This window comes from Mangifera indica, chromosome 18 (assembly GCF_011075055.1).
Source record: "Mangifera indica cultivar Alphonso chromosome 18, CATAS_Mindica_2.1, whole genome shotgun sequence".
Classification (NCBI taxonomy): domain Eukaryota; kingdom Viridiplantae; phylum Streptophyta; class Magnoliopsida; order Sapindales; family Anacardiaceae; genus Mangifera; species Mangifera indica.
Window position 1 is genome coordinate 10379884 of NC_058154.1, and position 18546 is coordinate 10398429.

At 30.5% G+C, this 18546-nt stretch overlaps 1 protein-coding gene and 2 pseudogenes across 1 annotated transcript; 2 read left to right on the forward strand and 1 right to left on the reverse strand.

Moving 5' to 3' along the window:
• Positions 1 to 2197, reverse strand: part of LOC123201707 — a 5610-nt pseudogene extending 3413 nt beyond the window's left edge.
• A 6863-nt stretch (positions 2198 to 9060) lies between these two features.
• Positions 9061 to 11450, forward strand: LOC123201373 (3-hydroxybutyryl-CoA dehydrogenase-like). The gene is given in 5 exon segments (XM_044616848.1): positions 9061 to 9301; positions 9455 to 9676; positions 10515 to 10627; positions 10809 to 11059; positions 11062 to 11450. Coding segments are annotated over 5 exon segments (888 nt in total). The 5' UTR covers positions 9061 to 9115; the 3' UTR covers positions 11178 to 11450.
• Positions 11451 to 11861: 411 nt separating this feature from the next.
• LOC123201708 lies at positions 11862 to 17993 on the forward strand (annotated as a pseudogene).
• The last annotated feature ends 553 nt before the right edge of the window (positions 17994 to 18546 follow it).

Below are 18546 nucleotides of genomic sequence, written 5' to 3' on the forward strand. Positions count from 1 at the left end.
TGCGTGGTGGTACTGCAGACCATTAACACTCTGTTTCGCTTCACATATAGTGGAATGCCGGTAGAAGCAGTGAGGTTGGAGGAACTGCAATTATTCGAAATAAGGCTTTCGAGCTTTGCCAACTCTCTTGGGATCTCACCTGTAAGAGAGTTATTTGAGACTCCAAGTAAAACAAATTCTCCATCTGACCCATCCATGGAGGAATACTGCCATCAAGGTGATTCCATGACAAATCAAGCACTTGTAGCTTCTTGCAACCGAACAACACCAAAATGGGATGTGGCCTCTAAGCCCACAATTACCGAGCGCCAAGATCATCAAGCTCTCAAAACCACTCACATTTTCTGGAATTTGCTCACCAATGAATTCTTTGTAAGAATAACAGTGGTGAGATTTTTGCACTGCTGCAGCACACTAAGTGCACCAGGTAAGTCCACAAAACTATTGTTTGACAATGAGAGAAAGTAAAGGGAAGTTAACTTTGCAAAACTCTCAGGGATTCGGCCAGTTAAATTATTCTTGGCTAAGCTCAAAACTTTCAATTCACGGCAATCAGACAGGGAATTTGGAAGGGCCCCCGAAAAATGGTTAGAGGCAAGTTCAAGAGTACACAGACTAGGCAATCGGTGAAATTAAGATCGATCTGACCGGTTAATGAATTGTTTCGAAGGTCAATTACATGGAGCTTTGAACATAGAGCCAGACTTGAAGGCAATTGCCCACGAAATGAATTTGAGGATGCATCTAAAATTTCGAGGTTTGTAAGGTTTCCAAACACATTAGGAATTTGACCTGACAACTGATTTCCACAAATAATCAAGAATTCAAGGCCAGTGAGCTTACTCAAATTATCATTTAATTCGCCATCGAAATGATTGTTGGAGAGTGTGAGTTGCTGCAGGATGACAGGGAAAACAAGGCATCTGGAAGTGCACCAGCAATTGAATTGAGATCCAGATGTAACTCTTTCAAAGAGGAGCTGCAATTCTCTAAGCCTTCGAGCTTGCCGTCAAAATGATTCATCGAAAAATCAAGAATCTGAATCCCATTTGAGGCACTCCAGATTTGGAATTAAGACTGCCAATGAATGAATTGTTGCTTAAATTGAACACAGAGAGATTTGGAAATTCCCCAAGCTCTGACAAGTCCCCATTGAATGAATTGCTAGAAACATTCAATGACTGAATCATTTTCAAACCAGAAAGCACTCCTGAAACTGTTCCTGATAGATTGTTGTAGCTCAAATCAAGAACTTCCAGCTGCTTCAAATTTGAAAATTCAACAGGTAACACCCCTTCAAGATGATTGAAAGACAGATCAAGTGATTTCAGCTGATCCAAACCGGCTATGGAGGTCGAAATCATCCCTTTCAAACCCTTTCTAGCCAGCTTCAACATGACCACTCTGCTTGGAACCGATGCATTTCTCTGATCATCACAAACAACTCCATCCCACTGACAGCAAATGGAATCATCAGACCACGATGTAAAAATAGACCCTTTTGAGAGGCCTTTAGCAAATTCTTTCAACGCTGACAAATCACTTGGATCACAAAGTTGGTTTTGGGTTATGCGACCCAGTGAAGAACAAATCAAGCAGGCGAACAACACCCATTTGAAGAAAGTCATAGAAATAAAGCTCAGCATCACCATTGCTGAAATCAAACCGCAACCATAGAGCTACTCCACTCTTGATAGTGTTTCAGAAAGCACAGCTTTTAAGATGCAAGAAGAGTTCCGATTGAAGAAACTCAGCATTCCCACCCAAAACCCAGCAGTTGCAACTTAAGAATGAAGCAACAATGTGAAGACTCACTAAATTAAGAAGATCACTAATCCCACCTGAAACCAAATCCCTAGACCAAAATTAAGAAACTTAGAACTTGTTCAATTTGAAAGAGTTGATTAAATATAGACTACCCCTGTATAGAAAGCAAACGTGCAAATCAAGATAATTGAAAATCTTAAGGACTAACAAATAATAACTTGGAAGTGCAACAAAAACACTTACCATAAAAGAATCGTGAATTAATCATCAAAACCACTAAGGCCCAACTGAGATGTAAATATTACAAGTCCCCACAAGATATAAAAACTAAGATACCCAAAAAAGGCTAAGCGCCATCCCTCAGAGAGATGAATAAAACAGACCCAAAGAAGAAACCTTCAAAGCCGGAAAAAGGAAGGAGCACGCACATGTTTTCAACATAATCAAGAGATAAATCATAAAACTAAATCGAGATCCCCGGAAATGAAGCATAGATTTGGAATGGTAGAAACACATGCGAGAGATGATAAAGGGCAATAAAAAAAGCAGACTTTACCGGTCTAAAACTCAAAACTAAAATGACCCAGAAGAGAAAACAGGAAGTAACATCATCACTTGTGTGTGAATGAAGTAAGAGTCTTCTGTGAACCCAACGTGAAAAGATAAAAACTTTATTTGCTACAAATGGGGTTATTCTAATCTCAAAACAACAGGGCTCTCTAATCCAATGTTTAGACCCAGAAAATGCATATGACAGAATCTAGAGGAAAGTTAAAGGAGATAAAGAAAGAGATGAAATCTCAAATAAAAAGAGGAATAGGGACAAAGAAGGAAGAGCCGGGTGGGAGAGTAGTGCTGCTAGTGCAGTACAGAAAAGGAAAGTTCTTTCTCTTTCCAAGAGAATCTATTTTATTGTACATTAGTGAACAGACTTTGTTTAGCGGGGATTGATTGAAATGAAATGAGCTGACTTTGTTTTGGATTTGGCTTCTTTCATCACAGTTTACAGGTGAGTTTGAGTGGGATTGGTTGCTTTGCTCTCTCTGTCTCAGTGCCTCCATTTGTCTGTTACTCTTTTTCATTTCTTGGTTCGCTCTTTTCTCCGCTGTTCCACACTTCTTCCCACCTCCACTACATGTGCGTGCTCACACCTTTTCTCTATATCTTATTGTAAGTAAATTACGTGATTTTTAAAGGGAATTTCAATAATGTATATAAACACTTATAATTATCAATATCTTATTATATAATATTATATATTATAAAGTGTCTTATAATTAATATAAATCGATACACATTTTAAAAAAAATAATAATGTAATAAGAATATATACGATAAATTTTAAATTTTTATAGGTGTTCGTGATATTTTTTTAAAATGATAATATATCTTATATTTTTTATTATTTTATTTCTTAAAAGTTGTATCATATGATATCGTATTCGATATACGATACGTAAAATTAGTTTTTTAATACATCACATGATGACCATCCTATGTATACCTATTTATATATCATTTATTTATACATATAATATTACTTTTTAATATATCATTAGGTGTAAAATTAAGAGATGCCTTGAAATATATTAAGAAGTTATAAAATTCTAATCCAAATTTATGTATCATACCTAAAATTACGAGGCAAATGAATTTAAAGTCAACTCTATCTAAATTAATACGCTCTATTTGACATAATCAATTTCAAAATAAAGTGTAAGAATCTATGAAAAAGCACTAAGAAGGATGCTAATGAGAAATATGTATCCTAAAAGTGAATTGTGAGATCTTATATCGTTTGTGAGATCATTTATAAACCTCATGAACCCATTAACTATTAAAATGTTTTTTAATAAAGTAATTATATTATAAGTATGTATTTCGAATATATAAGTAAATATATATTTATGTATATTATTATATAATTAAATATTATTTAAAATAATATAATTATATAATAATACATTTATGTATATATTTATTTATTACTCAAAATAAATATACATAATTTTATTTTTTTTAATAAATCTAAAAAAAAATCTAATTTTTAGAATGTGTATAAAGTGGCAGTGATATCAGTTAAAAGATCAAAAATTTTATGGCATTAATTTTTCATAAACCAAGCTAATTAAAAAATCATTTAAAAAAAAAACTCAATGGATCCCTATATATTTATTTGTTTGATTAGACCGTATCAAACAAGATTCACTTTTATAGTGAGATATGGCAAGATATGGGAGATATTAATTAAAATATCTATTTTTTTTTCTCTTATATATATATATATATATATATATATATATATATATATATTATATATATATATATATATATATTATACACATATATAAAGTCATTTTCTTATTTTTTATATATAGTTTAAAATATAAAGTATCTAAAATATTTTTAAATGATAATAAGATAAAAATATAAAATTTTTAAACAATTTTGATAATGGAAAGGTTGGTTAAGTGATTGATCGATTGACTAACCCATCCAACTAATCCCAAATTTCATAATTTTTCCCTTTAAAAGTAAAATAAAATTAAAAAGTCGTTATATTTATATAATAAAAAATTAATTTATATATATATAAAAGATAAAATAAATAATCATTTTGATTAATATACTAAGATTTGGTCTAATTTTGAAACATTAATTTAGTTGACGATTCTCTTAATTAAGAATAGATAAAGAACATTCTTTTAACTAGATTTTTATTTTGATGTTGAAAAAGAATAATAGAAAATTATTTCAAAGCAAAAATGTTTAATTAGATCATGAGGAGATACTTTAATTTATTTAATAATAAAATTATACATATATATAACTTAGATATATATAATATATTATAATATAATTAAATATTTTTAAATTAAAATAAAATAATATCTAATCATATAATATAATAAAACTATATAAAAAAAATTATGGGCAAAATATTGTTTATTGTTTAATATTTTATTAAAAGGTAATTGTTTATTATCCAACAACGGCTATCATTGAAGGTGCTCAAAATAGGTTTGATAGACACGCGCCTATATGGAGGTGGGGAAGGAAAAGAAAAGGAGAAAAAAAGGTCAAAGGGATGACCGGATATAGGCGGTGGAATGAGCTGCGGTAGGCGGACGTCACGGGCAAATAGCGTGATAAGTAAACGAAATTAGATTTGGTTTGCAACTGGCTTGTCGGGTCAACAACTCTTATCTAATTTTCTTTTTCTTTCTTGCATTTAAACATGTAAAATTTGTGAAGTCCACCAACCCACCTTTTTTTTTAAATTATTATTTAAATTTACCATTCTTTAAATACTCTTTTTTTTTAATTTAACAAATTCTTACCTAATTAGTTAATTAAGATGATTAAAAAAATAAATTTAATTAAATAATTATATTAAAAATAAAATAATTTCACAATAATATCTAATTAAAAGCTCAAAATTAAATACTTATAACATTGCTTTCTATAAATTTGAAGGTGAAAAGTATTTGTTGATTAATATAAAAAATTAGAGGTAGATGTAACCCGATCAACTACAAACACTTGCTTGAGTTTATCTCAAATAAATAATACTTCAGTTTGAATCTCGAATTCGATTAACTAAAATTAAGGGTGACTTGAGTTCAGTTTAAATAAAAAATGTTAGCGTCAGTTTGAATTGATTTTAACTCAAATTCATAGTTTAAATCAGTAACATAAATTCATAGTTTAAATTTAAGATTCGAGTTCGTGACTTATTAATAAAATTATATTATTTTATCTAAATAATAGATTAAAAATATGATTTTATAAATTATTCACGAATTTAGATAATAAATTTGAATCACTAATTTGAATTATAAATTTAATTCAAACTCAAACTATGAATCAAAATTATATATCTGAGTGAAACTTAAATTAGACCAAACTAAACATTATTTTAACTTGAATTTGATTTAATTTTTTTTATAAATTAAATTCTTTAATTTAAATTTAAACTAAACGGATTTGAAATATTCCGACCCATTCGAACCGGGTTTCAAAACCACATCAAGCCTATTCTATGCAACCCCATAAGATAAGAGCTAGGCTTCAATGAAATTGACCCATGTGATTCTTGAATTGAATAATTGCCGATTTCACCTAGATATATGTGTAGAAATAATAATAATATCTATCCAAATTATTTCAATAAATTGACCAAAAACCTATGAACACAATTATCGGCAAGCGTAAAATCAAGCCATGCCTTTGAAATTTGAGAGCCAACTCTTACCAAACCTTGGACTTTTGAATCAAAGTTGCATAATTCACAGGCCTCACATTTGACTCTCGAGTTAAACAAATTAGCGCACATTGGAGCCCTGAAGAAAATTTGAGATTCTCCCTAGACTTTTAACTAATTTTGTCATATCTATATTCTTTTAACAGTGTATTTGATTTGTCTAATATTTTATTATTAAAATTAAAATTTATTTTAAAAATAAATTATTTAATAAAATTATTATTATTATATTTAATAAAATTTAATTAAAATTAATAGATATAAATAATTATTATATTTGATTAAAGGTAATAAAAAAATACTATATATTATTTTACATTTAAATGTTCTTAGGTTTAATTATTTTAAAATATGTTTTTTTATGTTATTTATTATATTAATTAAAAATAAGATTATTTTTGTCATAAAAAAAATTAATGAATAATTATATAATTGTAATAAAATGAAAATTATTTTAATAATCTTTAAATACCTAAAATGAATGTGATAATAAGACTACCCCTTATGTTATCTGTTATATCATTATTGGTAATAGATGATTACCGAAATTTTTTATATTTATAAACTAAACACATAATGTAAGTAATAAAAATAGATTATCGGGGTGTTTGGTTTGAAGAATATTTTATTACGAAAATTAAAAGATTATTTTGAAGATAGAGTATTTTTAACGAGTATTGTGTAAAAATTATTATTATATTTGATAAAAATTGACAGATATAAATAATTATAGTATTTAATTAAAGGTAATAAAAGAAATTTAGTATATTATTTTACTTAAATACCCTTAGATTTAATTATTCTAAAATATTTTTTATATTACTTGTTATATTAATTGAAATAAGATTATTTTTATTATTAAAAAATTAATAAATAATTATATAATTATAATAAAATTAAGATTATTTAGTAATTTTTTAATACCTAAAGTGACGCTGGTAATCAGATTGTCTCTTATATTGTTTATCACATCATTAATGGTAATATAAGATTATCAAAATCTTTTATTATTTATAAACTAAATAAAATAATATAAATAATAAAAAATATATTATTAGAATTATCTTTTTTAACCTCTAACCAATCCCCGTAAAAGAAACAAATAGTGAGAATTGTTTTGCAAATTAATTCTCAAATCGAAAAAATGATTAATGGGTCTAATAAAAATATAAAGTCAACTTTTGTAAATGAACTTAACTAAAAAATTTGATAAGTTGATTGATGATTTCATTTCACCCCCACAAGCAATTATAGGCATTTGATGGGTTTGCTTTATGGATGGTTGACATTTCTTAAAGTGAGAATGGAGATAGATTACAAAGAGACTCCCACTTGAGCTTGTTTGTTTTTGTTATCATGAACATTCATAAAGGATGGCAATTTCCTTTTCCTTTAACCTTTTATATTTGGTCAAATTGGTGATGTTTTAAGTTTTTCATTAATACTATATTTTTTTGGGTTGGACTTTCCTAACATGGGCCATACTTTTCCTTGGACTGAATTGGGCTTTTGTGCTTCTTAGGAAAAAACATGGCCCATGTTAGGCATGTCCAAACCTCATTTGGAGATGTAAGATATCCCACGGTGTAAAGGCCAAAGGACTATTTCCCACCGAAGTTCAGTGAAAAAAACAAATTCTCATTCGTTAATTTTTAAAAGCTTAAATACATATTTATATGTTAAAATTTACTATTAGAATTAAGAGTAAAATTGTTATTTAACTAAAACTATTTAAAAAACTAAAAACTTATAACATTTCTCTTCTAAATTTAAAAATTTAAAATTTTTTTTTTTTAATATTCGAAAAGTTACATTTTTCTCATAGGGTTTTATATTTTCCAGTAACCATGTTCCGATAACCATTTTGGGAAGGCTGACTGACGTTAATGACATGAGGTTTAGATAAAATAGTTATGGATGGGGAATGGGGAATGGGGCATGGGGAATAGGTTAATGACCCTGGCACACTGGATTTAGATACCTTTGATCAACCAATTAATGTAAAATGGGTTGGGCTATAAGAATTCTTACAACACAGAGTTTGATATATGAAATAAATAACAATAAAATTATATGTATATATATTTTTATATATTTTAGATACATAAATAATATATTATTATATAATTATATAATTTAAAAAATAGATAAAAAACCTCATTATATAATGGTATATTATCTATGTATCCAAATTATATATAAAAAATATATACACATAATTTTACTCGATAAATATTACAAAAGCATGGTAACCAGGTATGCATGGTTGGACTAATATTTGAAATTTCAACCTATCGGGAAATAACATAGAAGAGTAATATTATGTACACAAACCAATAAATATAAATTTGAGTGTGAATGATGATATATTATCATGTGATTGAATATTACCTTTGAAATCTCACAATCGTATAATAAAATATTATTATTTATATTTAAATTTGTATTTATTATTTATATACATGGTTCTGCTAGACCCATAAGACATTAATGGGTTTTTAATTGAAGCAAAAAGGGAAAGTGACACTTCCTTTTTTACTTTATATATTACTTCCTTTAAATTTCTCAAATTACAACATTTTTAAAATGATATAAGAAAATGAGAACTCTAATTTTACCTTTGTTTCTACAAAGTCATTTTTATAGAATTTATATTTAGTTATTTCTTTCCCATTTGACTTTATAAAAATAAATTCATTTTAATTATTTAAAAAAATAATTAACAAAATTATAAAAATAAAATAGAAACTAGATTGTTAGACATAATTAAAAATTGATTGAAAGATTAAAAAATATTTAGAGTTTTTAGTAAATAAAGATTTTTCAGTAAAATTTTAGAATTTTTTTATTTCAAATATAAATATTAATAAAATAAATATACAAATAATTGTACACAATGTAAATAATAATAATAATTTAGAGGTCAATCAATAATTTTTGAGATATTATTATCCATTTTACTAATTTGAATATAAATATAAGTTGATAATATTTATTTATTTAATTTAAATAAAAAATTAATTTACTATTAAAATTGACATATCAATCCAGAGGTGATGGCGGAGTACTCGCTACTGTTGCAAAATGGATGAGATCCAGGCCATAGGCGTGGTGGGCGGCGGCCAAATGGGCTCGGGAATCGCTCAGCTCGGCGCCATGCACGGCTTGCCCGTGTGGCTCGTCGACACGGATCCAGAAGCCCTGGTTCGAGCCACCAAATCTATCTCCAGTTCCATCCAAAGATTTGTTTCCAAAGGCCAGCTTTCTCAGGCAAGAAGCTCCTTGTTTGATCTTTAAATTTGATTGCTTTAATGTACATGAGCGAGCTTTTAATTAATACGAGAGACTAGATTGCTTCTCTAACAAATTACTGATGAAAAATTGGAAATTTAAGCTTGGATTACTGTAATATGTAACTTTCAGAAGGCGGGGAGTGATGCTCTGAGACTTCTAAGGTGTACTTCAAATTTGGAAGACCTTAGTTCAGTGGATATTGTAATTGAAGCTATTGTGGAATCTGAAGATGTGAAGAAGCGGCTGTTTTCTCAGCTAGATAAGATGACTAAACCTTCTGCTATTTTGGCATCAAACACAAGTTCCATTTCTATTACTCGGCTTGCCTCTTCAACCAGCAGACCGCGCCAGGTGATACTGAAAAATACGCTTTAGAATGGTTAAAAGGCCATTACATGTTTATTATAACTGTTGATTTTTACTGTTTGTTCATGGAATTACTTTCCTTCATGAAAATATGTATTGTTTAAGGAACCTCTTTGATCTATATTGTGCTTGGAATTTTTCATTCTATAGTTGGCTTTTACGGTCAATAATTGCAGTTGGGTCTCCTACCCAGTTGTTCATTTAAGGCCTTGAGTACTGCTATTTAAGTGTACTACTGCACCTAAAAATTTATGGTTAAGTTTTGGAGATGGTACTTGCCAGGAGGTAGATGCCTTGCTGACCGAGCTTGAATTCATCTCTCTGACATATCTTATCATGATTTCCCTGCCAATATTTGGAGGGAGAAAGAAGGATGGTGCTTTGAACATTCGAAAAGTGGCTCAAATTGTTATAAATATGCTTTCTGATCACCTTGATTCTCTGCTTTTACCTTGCATTTTTTGAGTAATACTATATAAATAAATAAATTGTACAAACCTATTCATCTAACCTCATTTGGTAGTATTTGATCGGATGATTGTAAAGTGAGAGAAAAAATAAATGATCACATCATCCACTGACAAGCTGTCATCTTAGTTTGTACATAGTTTTATTTGCCTTTTTTACCATCATGAAGCATGATCTTATGAGTGATTGGCTTGTTCAGTGATGTATTTAACTTGTCTAGTTCTACATTGTTGCATGGTAAATTTGTGTTTGGTATGTAGGTTTTAAATAACATTTAGCAGCAATCCGTTCAACATTTTGTCCAATTTTTGAAATTAGGATTCTGACCCAGTAGAAGGGAAATTCTCATCTGCAGGTGATTGGTATGCATTTTATGAATCCTCCACCTATAATGAGATTGGTTGAGATTGTGCGGGGAGCAGATACATCAGATGAGACATTTAGTGCAACGAAAGCCTTGGCAGAGAGGTGATTGGCTCAGATACCTTCAACCATGAAAATTTATATGGTTTTGGTTTGTCTTTCTGCTTTTTGTTGAACAAAAATAAGAAAGAAATGATTCAGGAACATATTGGAAAGAGGGGGATGAATGTGCATGCCTCTTTTCTATTTGGCCTGCTATTGCACAATTCTGACTATGGATTTGCAGGTTTGGCAAGGCAGTGGTATGCTCCCAGGATTATGCTGGCTTCATTGTTAATCGGATTTTAATGCCAATGATTAATGAAGCCTTTTTTACGCTTTATACTGGAGTCTCAACAAAGGAGGACATTGATGCAGGGATGAAGCTGGGAACAAACCATCCAATGGGTCCTTTAGAACTTGCAGATTTCATTGGACTGGATGTCTGCTTGTCAATAATGAAAGTCCTCCATGCAGGTCTAGGAGATAGTAAATATGCTCCTGTCCTCTTCTTGTTCAGTATGTTGATGCAGGACGGCTAGGAAGAAAGCGAGGAATTGGAGTTTATGACTACCGTAAAGCACCTGAAGTGGTAAAGCCAAAACCTTCTCTGTGAGTTGCATTATAAAAACAATAAGGTTTAAAGCAGGGTACCTTTGTGAATATAATGCCTGGCTTATCTCTTTAGTCAAGATGAATGTTTGCAGGTTGCTGCCCACTATAATCCTTGCTAGAAATATTTTCTTTTGTACCTTTTGTGAATAATAGATCATGGAATAATAGTTAAGATGGTGAGACTCTTTAAAAGGTTAAAAAGTTTGTTTACTTTAAAAAGGGAAGTGGCACAATGCAAACATCCTATTCATAAATTTTGGAGGACTTTTATGCATCCATTATGTACTTGTTTCTTTCTTGAAATTTATACCTTTTATCGGTTAGCGGAGACAGAGCATCAAACTTAGCTCCTAAATTTCAATGAGTAGCCAAAATATGACCCACAAAAGAGAGCCTCCTGAGTGTTGCATTAACTTCAAGTTTTGATCATATGCATGAGCAGCCAGCCCCCCATCACATCTTACCCTAAAGTTGGCATATGGGCAGCACAGCCTTGTTTATTGATGGTGATTGAAATGGAAGCCAATCAATAGGCAGAAGCTTAAAATATAGAAAAGAAAAAAAATGAACACCATTATTAGATAAGAAAGCAGATTGGAAGGGGTTTTAGAGCTCCACTTTTTTCTATACATTTGTTGTTTTGGTTGCATTTTTGAGGGTGAAAGAAAGGCAGTAGTAGGTAGCAATGAAGTTCTTATTCCGGTGTCGCTGCTGCTCATGTTTCTGCTTCATGAAGTCCCAAAAAGACAAACCAAAGGTGAAGGATGCTAAAGGAGAGAAGAAAGAAGCCAAGATAGAGAAAAAGAAAGCTGAAGGCATTGTAATGTTTAATTCTCTTTCTTGTTTAATCTTCTTTCTGTTGCTGAAGCAATTGACTGCAGCATGTTTGACGAGAGTTCAGACGAAATGCTGGCTTGGGATCCCTCTAAAATTGTCTATTGTTTCCACTTCATATTGCAGTGGAACCAATAGACAATTTTAGAAGGAAACCAAGTCAAACAAAGATGCAAGGAAAAAAAAAAAAACATTTGGATGAGCCTATGATTGTTAGAAAATTTTTTGACGTGTATTAACATTAATTATGATTTTAATTTAAATAAACTTAAATAATCTAATGACGATTTAAAAATAATTTTAAATGATTAATAAAATAAATTTAATATAGTTATCGGACATTTGATGGAAAGCTTTAGTAACCTATTTAAGCCTTCTTTTCTGAAAATTTGAAACTTATACTATATAATTTTACCTATTAAAAATAGTTATTCAAAGGGATGTCAAGATCAAAAGATATTCTAATTTTAAAAGCTTTTTCAGATTGTATGATGTTTAAGTTATTACCATAATCGGAAAATTCTGCAGAAAGGTGAACCCAGTAAAGATCCCTTCTGCGGCAGGACCTACAGTCTCTGAAGACAGTTGTACCTTTTCAGAATCTCCAGGGGTTCGGCAAAAGGGACAAATTCCTTTGCATTTTCATTCTAGCTAAAATTAAAACCATGCGTTCAAGTAAATAAATTGAATGCTGGGGATAGTACGAAGGAGAGAATCCAGGTCTTTTCAGGACAAATTTGCCGAATTTAAGATTTTAATTGTCCTATATAGATAACGCTGATTTTAACAACTCAAATCATTAATTATAAATAATTTTATCTTTTTTTAATTATAATTCAATTTTTAACATAAAATAATATTTAATTATTAATTAAAAACTATTTTATTAATAAATTAATGGATTATCCCATCAAAAACATGTGGATTGACTTATTAAGGGTTTGATATGAGAGCCTGTATTTTGACCAGTCTTGGCACAACGGATTGAGCCAAGGTCAGCATGACCCGTTTACATGTCTAGCATTTCAATTGCAACACATCTTGGTTTTAAATTAAAGCTTTATGCTAAAATGGGGCCTCGTTTTAAAGTATTTTCATTGACATAAAAGATAGATAAAAGAGTTTATAGAGAAGAGAGGAAAATTTTAAAGGTTACATAAATTCATTGCATTACGTTATGAATTTTGTTTTTCTTTAATTGATTGAAGAGACGATAAAGAAAAAACAATTTGGGGTTTTTATCATACTAATAAAATTATATATACATATTTATGATATACAATTTGAGTATATTGATGATATATTATTATATGATTTAATGATTTTAAATTAAAAATAAAGTAATACTCAATTACGTAATGATACATTATCTGTATATTCAAACTATGTATTAAAAGTATGTATATATAGTGTTGTTCATATTTGAGAAAAGCAATACTTACATTTTGTGGTAGGTAAGATGAAAAATAAAGACTTACAAAAAAAAAAAGTGTGAGGGACTAAAAAGGAAGATATATGTATAAGAAATAATATATCATGATCAAAATTTTAACTTATTTGGTTTAATAATTGTAAAATCAGTTACTAAATCTGAGATTTACTTGCATGATGTGATTGACTTAACCCTTTAAAATAGTCTGATTTAAGTAAAATTGTTTAAGCCATCTTATTCGAATAGGACTCTTTGGTACAAAAAATAAATTAAAAATACAAAAAAAAGGGTAAAAATATAAAGATTGAAATTCAAAAGTCTATGAAAACAGGAAACAAATCCTTGGAAAAGAAAAAAGCTCCTTTATTTTTTATCAAATATATAAAATAAATAATACCGATGGCAGCACTGTTATTAGATATTTTTAAAGACTAAATACGTTTTTTTTAACCGATGGCCGACCTGTATTTGTTAAATAAATAAATTTAGAATATAGTGATTAAATTTATAATTACGATATTAAATAAATTAAAATTTCATAAATATGACAAATGATCATGACTAAATACATTGATAATGTCTAAAAATAAAGAATAATATTATGTATACAAATATTTAATATATAATTTATATACACAAATAATATATTATAATATGATTGAATATTATTTTATTTTTAATTCAAAATATATATTATTTATATCTTTAAAGTTTATATTAAAAATATGTATATAAAATTTTATTAAAAAAATAAATTAATATATGAAGATTAATTAGTTTCGCGCTAGCTAGACATAATTGTGTTTGGTCAAATCCGATGCGATCTACCATAACTATGGTTATATTACATTATGCCTGCCAGTTAACAGGTTTTGCGAATTGTGTTGGTTCATGACATGATAAGACCCTTTAACTGTATTTTTATGGGTTCTTAACAGAGTGGTTCGTGTATTTTTATAGATTAGACCATCATATTATATTTTTTAATATTTAATTTTTTGAGGCCAAAGGATTAATTTCCGTCAAAGAATATTTTTTCCTAAGTTCCCCATTAACTTAAAAAAAAATTAAACATTCATTACTCTGTTTAATTTTACGGTTAATTTCAAAGATAAAATCATTATTTAGAAAAAATATATCACATTTCTTCCGTAGGTTTAAAAATCTAACAATTTCACCTTACTTTATTTGCCACCTAATTTTTTTCCTCTCTTCGACGAACAACTCCTTCCAGGTAGTCGAAGTTCTCCCTCTTGGTCAACTTCTCTTTTTCTCCTAGTCTAGCCATCGCCCTCCTTTGGTTTGACGAAGATGAAATCGTCTTTACCTCTAATGAAGACGATTCATCTTTGTCGGATTAAGGAAGGGCAACGATGAGACTAGGAGGGAGAACGTTGACAACTAGGAAGGAATTGTTTGTCGAAGAGAGAAAAAAAAACCTAGAGGGAAATAGTCACTTTTTCAATCTCGAATGAAGGGAAATTTTTAGATTTTTAAAATAAGAAGAGAAATGTGATAAATTTTTAGTTTTTTAAATATTTTTTAATATATTTAACTAAATAATATTTTTACCCTTAATTTTATCTACAAAATTTAATGAATAGGTAAGTATTTTAATTTTTTAAAGTTAACGAAAAAACTTGAAAAAAGAGTAATCGTTGGATTGGAATAAGTACTTTGTCCTTCTTTTTAATTTTTTAATATTTGTTTATCGGGTCATCCCCGCAATTTTGGAAGTCTAACTTGATCTGTCTGTTACTCTGTTTTGTAAGGTTATATAAAAAGGGAAGGTCTTTTTCTATTCTACATAAGTAATACAAATATTCCTCTTAAATATTTAACTTCAATTTCTATAATGTGTTTTCTAATTCATTTCATTTTGAATTTCCAGGCAAAGTTTCAGCATCAGTATTTTGAAGAGGAAAAGGAAGCAGAAGATGTTACCAGGCACAAGTTCAGATGGTGGTACACTGTCGTTAGAGGCTGCAGGAGGTGATGTTGATGGAGAACAAAGACGGTGGTGGAAGAAAGTTTTGGACTTGGAAGAGGCAAAGAATCAAGTGTTGTTTTCTCTACCGATGATTCTTACTAATGCTTTCTACAATGCCATCCTTTTGATTTCCGTCATGTTTGCCGGTCAACTTGGCACACTTGAGCTTGCTGGTGCCACACTTGCCAATTCTTGAGCCACTGTCACTGGTTTTAGTTTCATGGTGAGATTCAAACGCATTGTTTTTTTGCTTCAGTGGAAAGTCAGTTAGTTATCGAAATTCCATAGAAAGTCATATTTTAGGAGCGAATTAGCTCTTCATGAAGAAGGTCTTTTCCTAAAATATGCCGCAAATATGACTTTGTCTCTCCCTCTCTGTATGAAATTTGTTAATTAAATTTCGTGTGCATCTCCCGTGTTTCTTTACACAATTTCTCGTCTCCAACTCATTTTTGTTTATTTTAATTCTTCTTTGACAGTCTTCTATAGTCTTGTTTTAGACAAGGTTAAGTGGAGCACTTGAAACACTTTGTGGTCAAGGATTTGGAGCCAAATTATACAGAATGTTGGGAATATATCTTCAAGCATCTTGCATGATATCGTTCTTCTGCTCAATGATCATATCCCTCTTATGGTTCTATACAGAGCCTATACTTATCTGATTTCATCAAGAACCCAGTATTTCAAAACAGGCAGCTCTTTATATGAGACATCTCATTCCTGGCATATTTGCATACGGCTTTTTACAGAACATCTTAAGGTTTCTTCAAACTCAATCCATCGTTTTGCCGATGGTCTTGTTCAAATGAGCATTCATTTCGCCATTGCATATGCTTTAGTTCATTGGACATCAGTTGGTTTCAAGGGAGCTTCTCTGGCAACTTCAGTTTCATTGTGGATATCAGTTCTTGTGTTAAGTCTTTTGTGGGGAAAAATTGAAGCGTACATGGAAGGGATTCTCTTTTGAGTCGTTTAGTTTCATCCTTACCAGCTTAAAACTAGCCTTGCCCTCTGCAACAATGCTATGGTAAGTGTCGCGAATCCTAAGAGATGCATAGTCTCATTTAGCTAAATTACTTAGAATCATGAGTGCTCTGTCATGTTTATATAAAAGAGAAACACAAATTTACTGCCTCTCTAGGTTCTGATAGATTATTTCAGAAGGTCACAAATGCCTAGTTCAATATTTGAAACATGGAAATCATCTTTGTGTTACTCCTGTAAACATGTATTCATAATAATTGTACTAAATTTGCCTTACGATCTTAAAACAGTTATTGATTTGTATGGATAAAATCTCACACTATGATCTCTAGAGTTGGAAGCAATAGTCGTGTAGAGTGATAGAACATCAACACATCCCCTAAGTCTTACCAATCATAAATTAAAAAAATTTTTCTAGCTGGGAGTATTGGGCTTTTGAGATTCTTGTGTTCTTAGCTGGATTGATGCCAAACTCAGAACTAACCATTTCGTTGATCGCAATGTCGTAAGTTTGACTTTATTTTTTTTCCTCCAAATAGATTTCTTTGCTGCCTCTTTTGTTATCCTAAACTGCGTTGTGCTGGTTTTCTTTCTCTTTTCTGGTTTTTCTGATCTTCAGTGTGAATACAGAGACTTTTGCATACATGGTTACCTATGGTCTTAGTGCAGCAGCAAGGTTAGTTGACATAAGATAAAAAATTTCTTGTTCTAGAAATTTAATAGAGACAAGTTTTATATTTTTGTGACAGCACAAGGGTGTCAAATGAGTTGGGAGCAGGAAATATCAATCGAGCTAAGAATGCCATGGCTGTGACTCCGAAGCTCTCCATTTTCCTGGCTCTTATAGTTGTTCTTGCTTTAGTTTTTGGTCATAACATCTGGGCTGGCTTCTTCAGTGACAGCACTGTAGTAATAAAGCAGTTTGCTTCTTTGACACCCCTTCTCGCAATCTCGATAACTTTGGATTCTGTTCAAGGTGTCTTATCAGGTTTGTATCATCCAATTCTTCTACCAAATGCAAGGTCCTAAACACAATAACTTCTAAGCAAAGTGTATCAACGCTCCAGAGTTTCGATGCAGGTGTGGCAAGGGGATGTGGCTGGCAATACTTGGCTGTGTGGGCTAACTTAGCAACATTCTTTTGTATTGGCATGCCAATTGCCGTACTTCTTGGATTTCAGTTGAAGCTTTATGCTAAAGTGAGACAACATTTAAAGTTAATTTATTCACTAATAAAACTTTCTCATTCCTCTTTAATTTACTGATTTGGAATGCTTTATTTGGTACAGGGTTTGTGGATTGCGGTCTCTCTAGCCAAGCTAGCTCCCTTATATTGATTACGTGGTTTCGAAACTGGACTAAATCTGCAATTCTTGCAAGCAGAGAAAATGAAACCCCAAACACGGCCAACTTGTAAAACTTTGTAGGTAAGATTTTTCTTTAGGTATGTGATGATTCCTACTACAATGTGTCACAGTGGTTTCTGTAAGACTGGTGGAGTCACCCTTGCAAACTCCTAGAGATTATGCAGAATTAAACATATGATAAGAATATGGTGGGTGCATTCTCTTTCTCAATTTTTTTTTTCTCTACCCTACCAAGTCGGGTTGTTGATTGCATTTACAAGCTATGATTTTGATATTCTGGGGACCTTTCCAACCAGTTAACGAGGAATGTATAGGAATCTTGGGCAGTTCTGTAGTCTCTACTTAATTTATAGTCTGAGGTTGTGTTTGAGTAGGAAAATCCAACACCAGCAGGAGAATCCAAAAAGATTATGTTGGCATCTGGAATTTAAAGAAACCAACCAAATTTTATTAGTTACTTTTCATGCACATTCATCTTGGTAAAGAAACCAACAAAATTTTATTAGTTACAACCAAATTTTAAATAGTAGTTAAATTTTGGTATACACATCACATGACAAGAGTCATAACAACACCATTGTGAGATTTAATGCGAACACTCCCAACGCCTTTAATCTACACTTTTTCTTTATTGCCAACCATAACATCATCAAAATTCTTATTTTTTTCCAACTCCACAAAATAATTTATATCATTGCAAACATGGGTAGAAGTAGCATAATTAGTACCTTTTCATCTTTTGAGGTATGAGTTTCATTTGCAC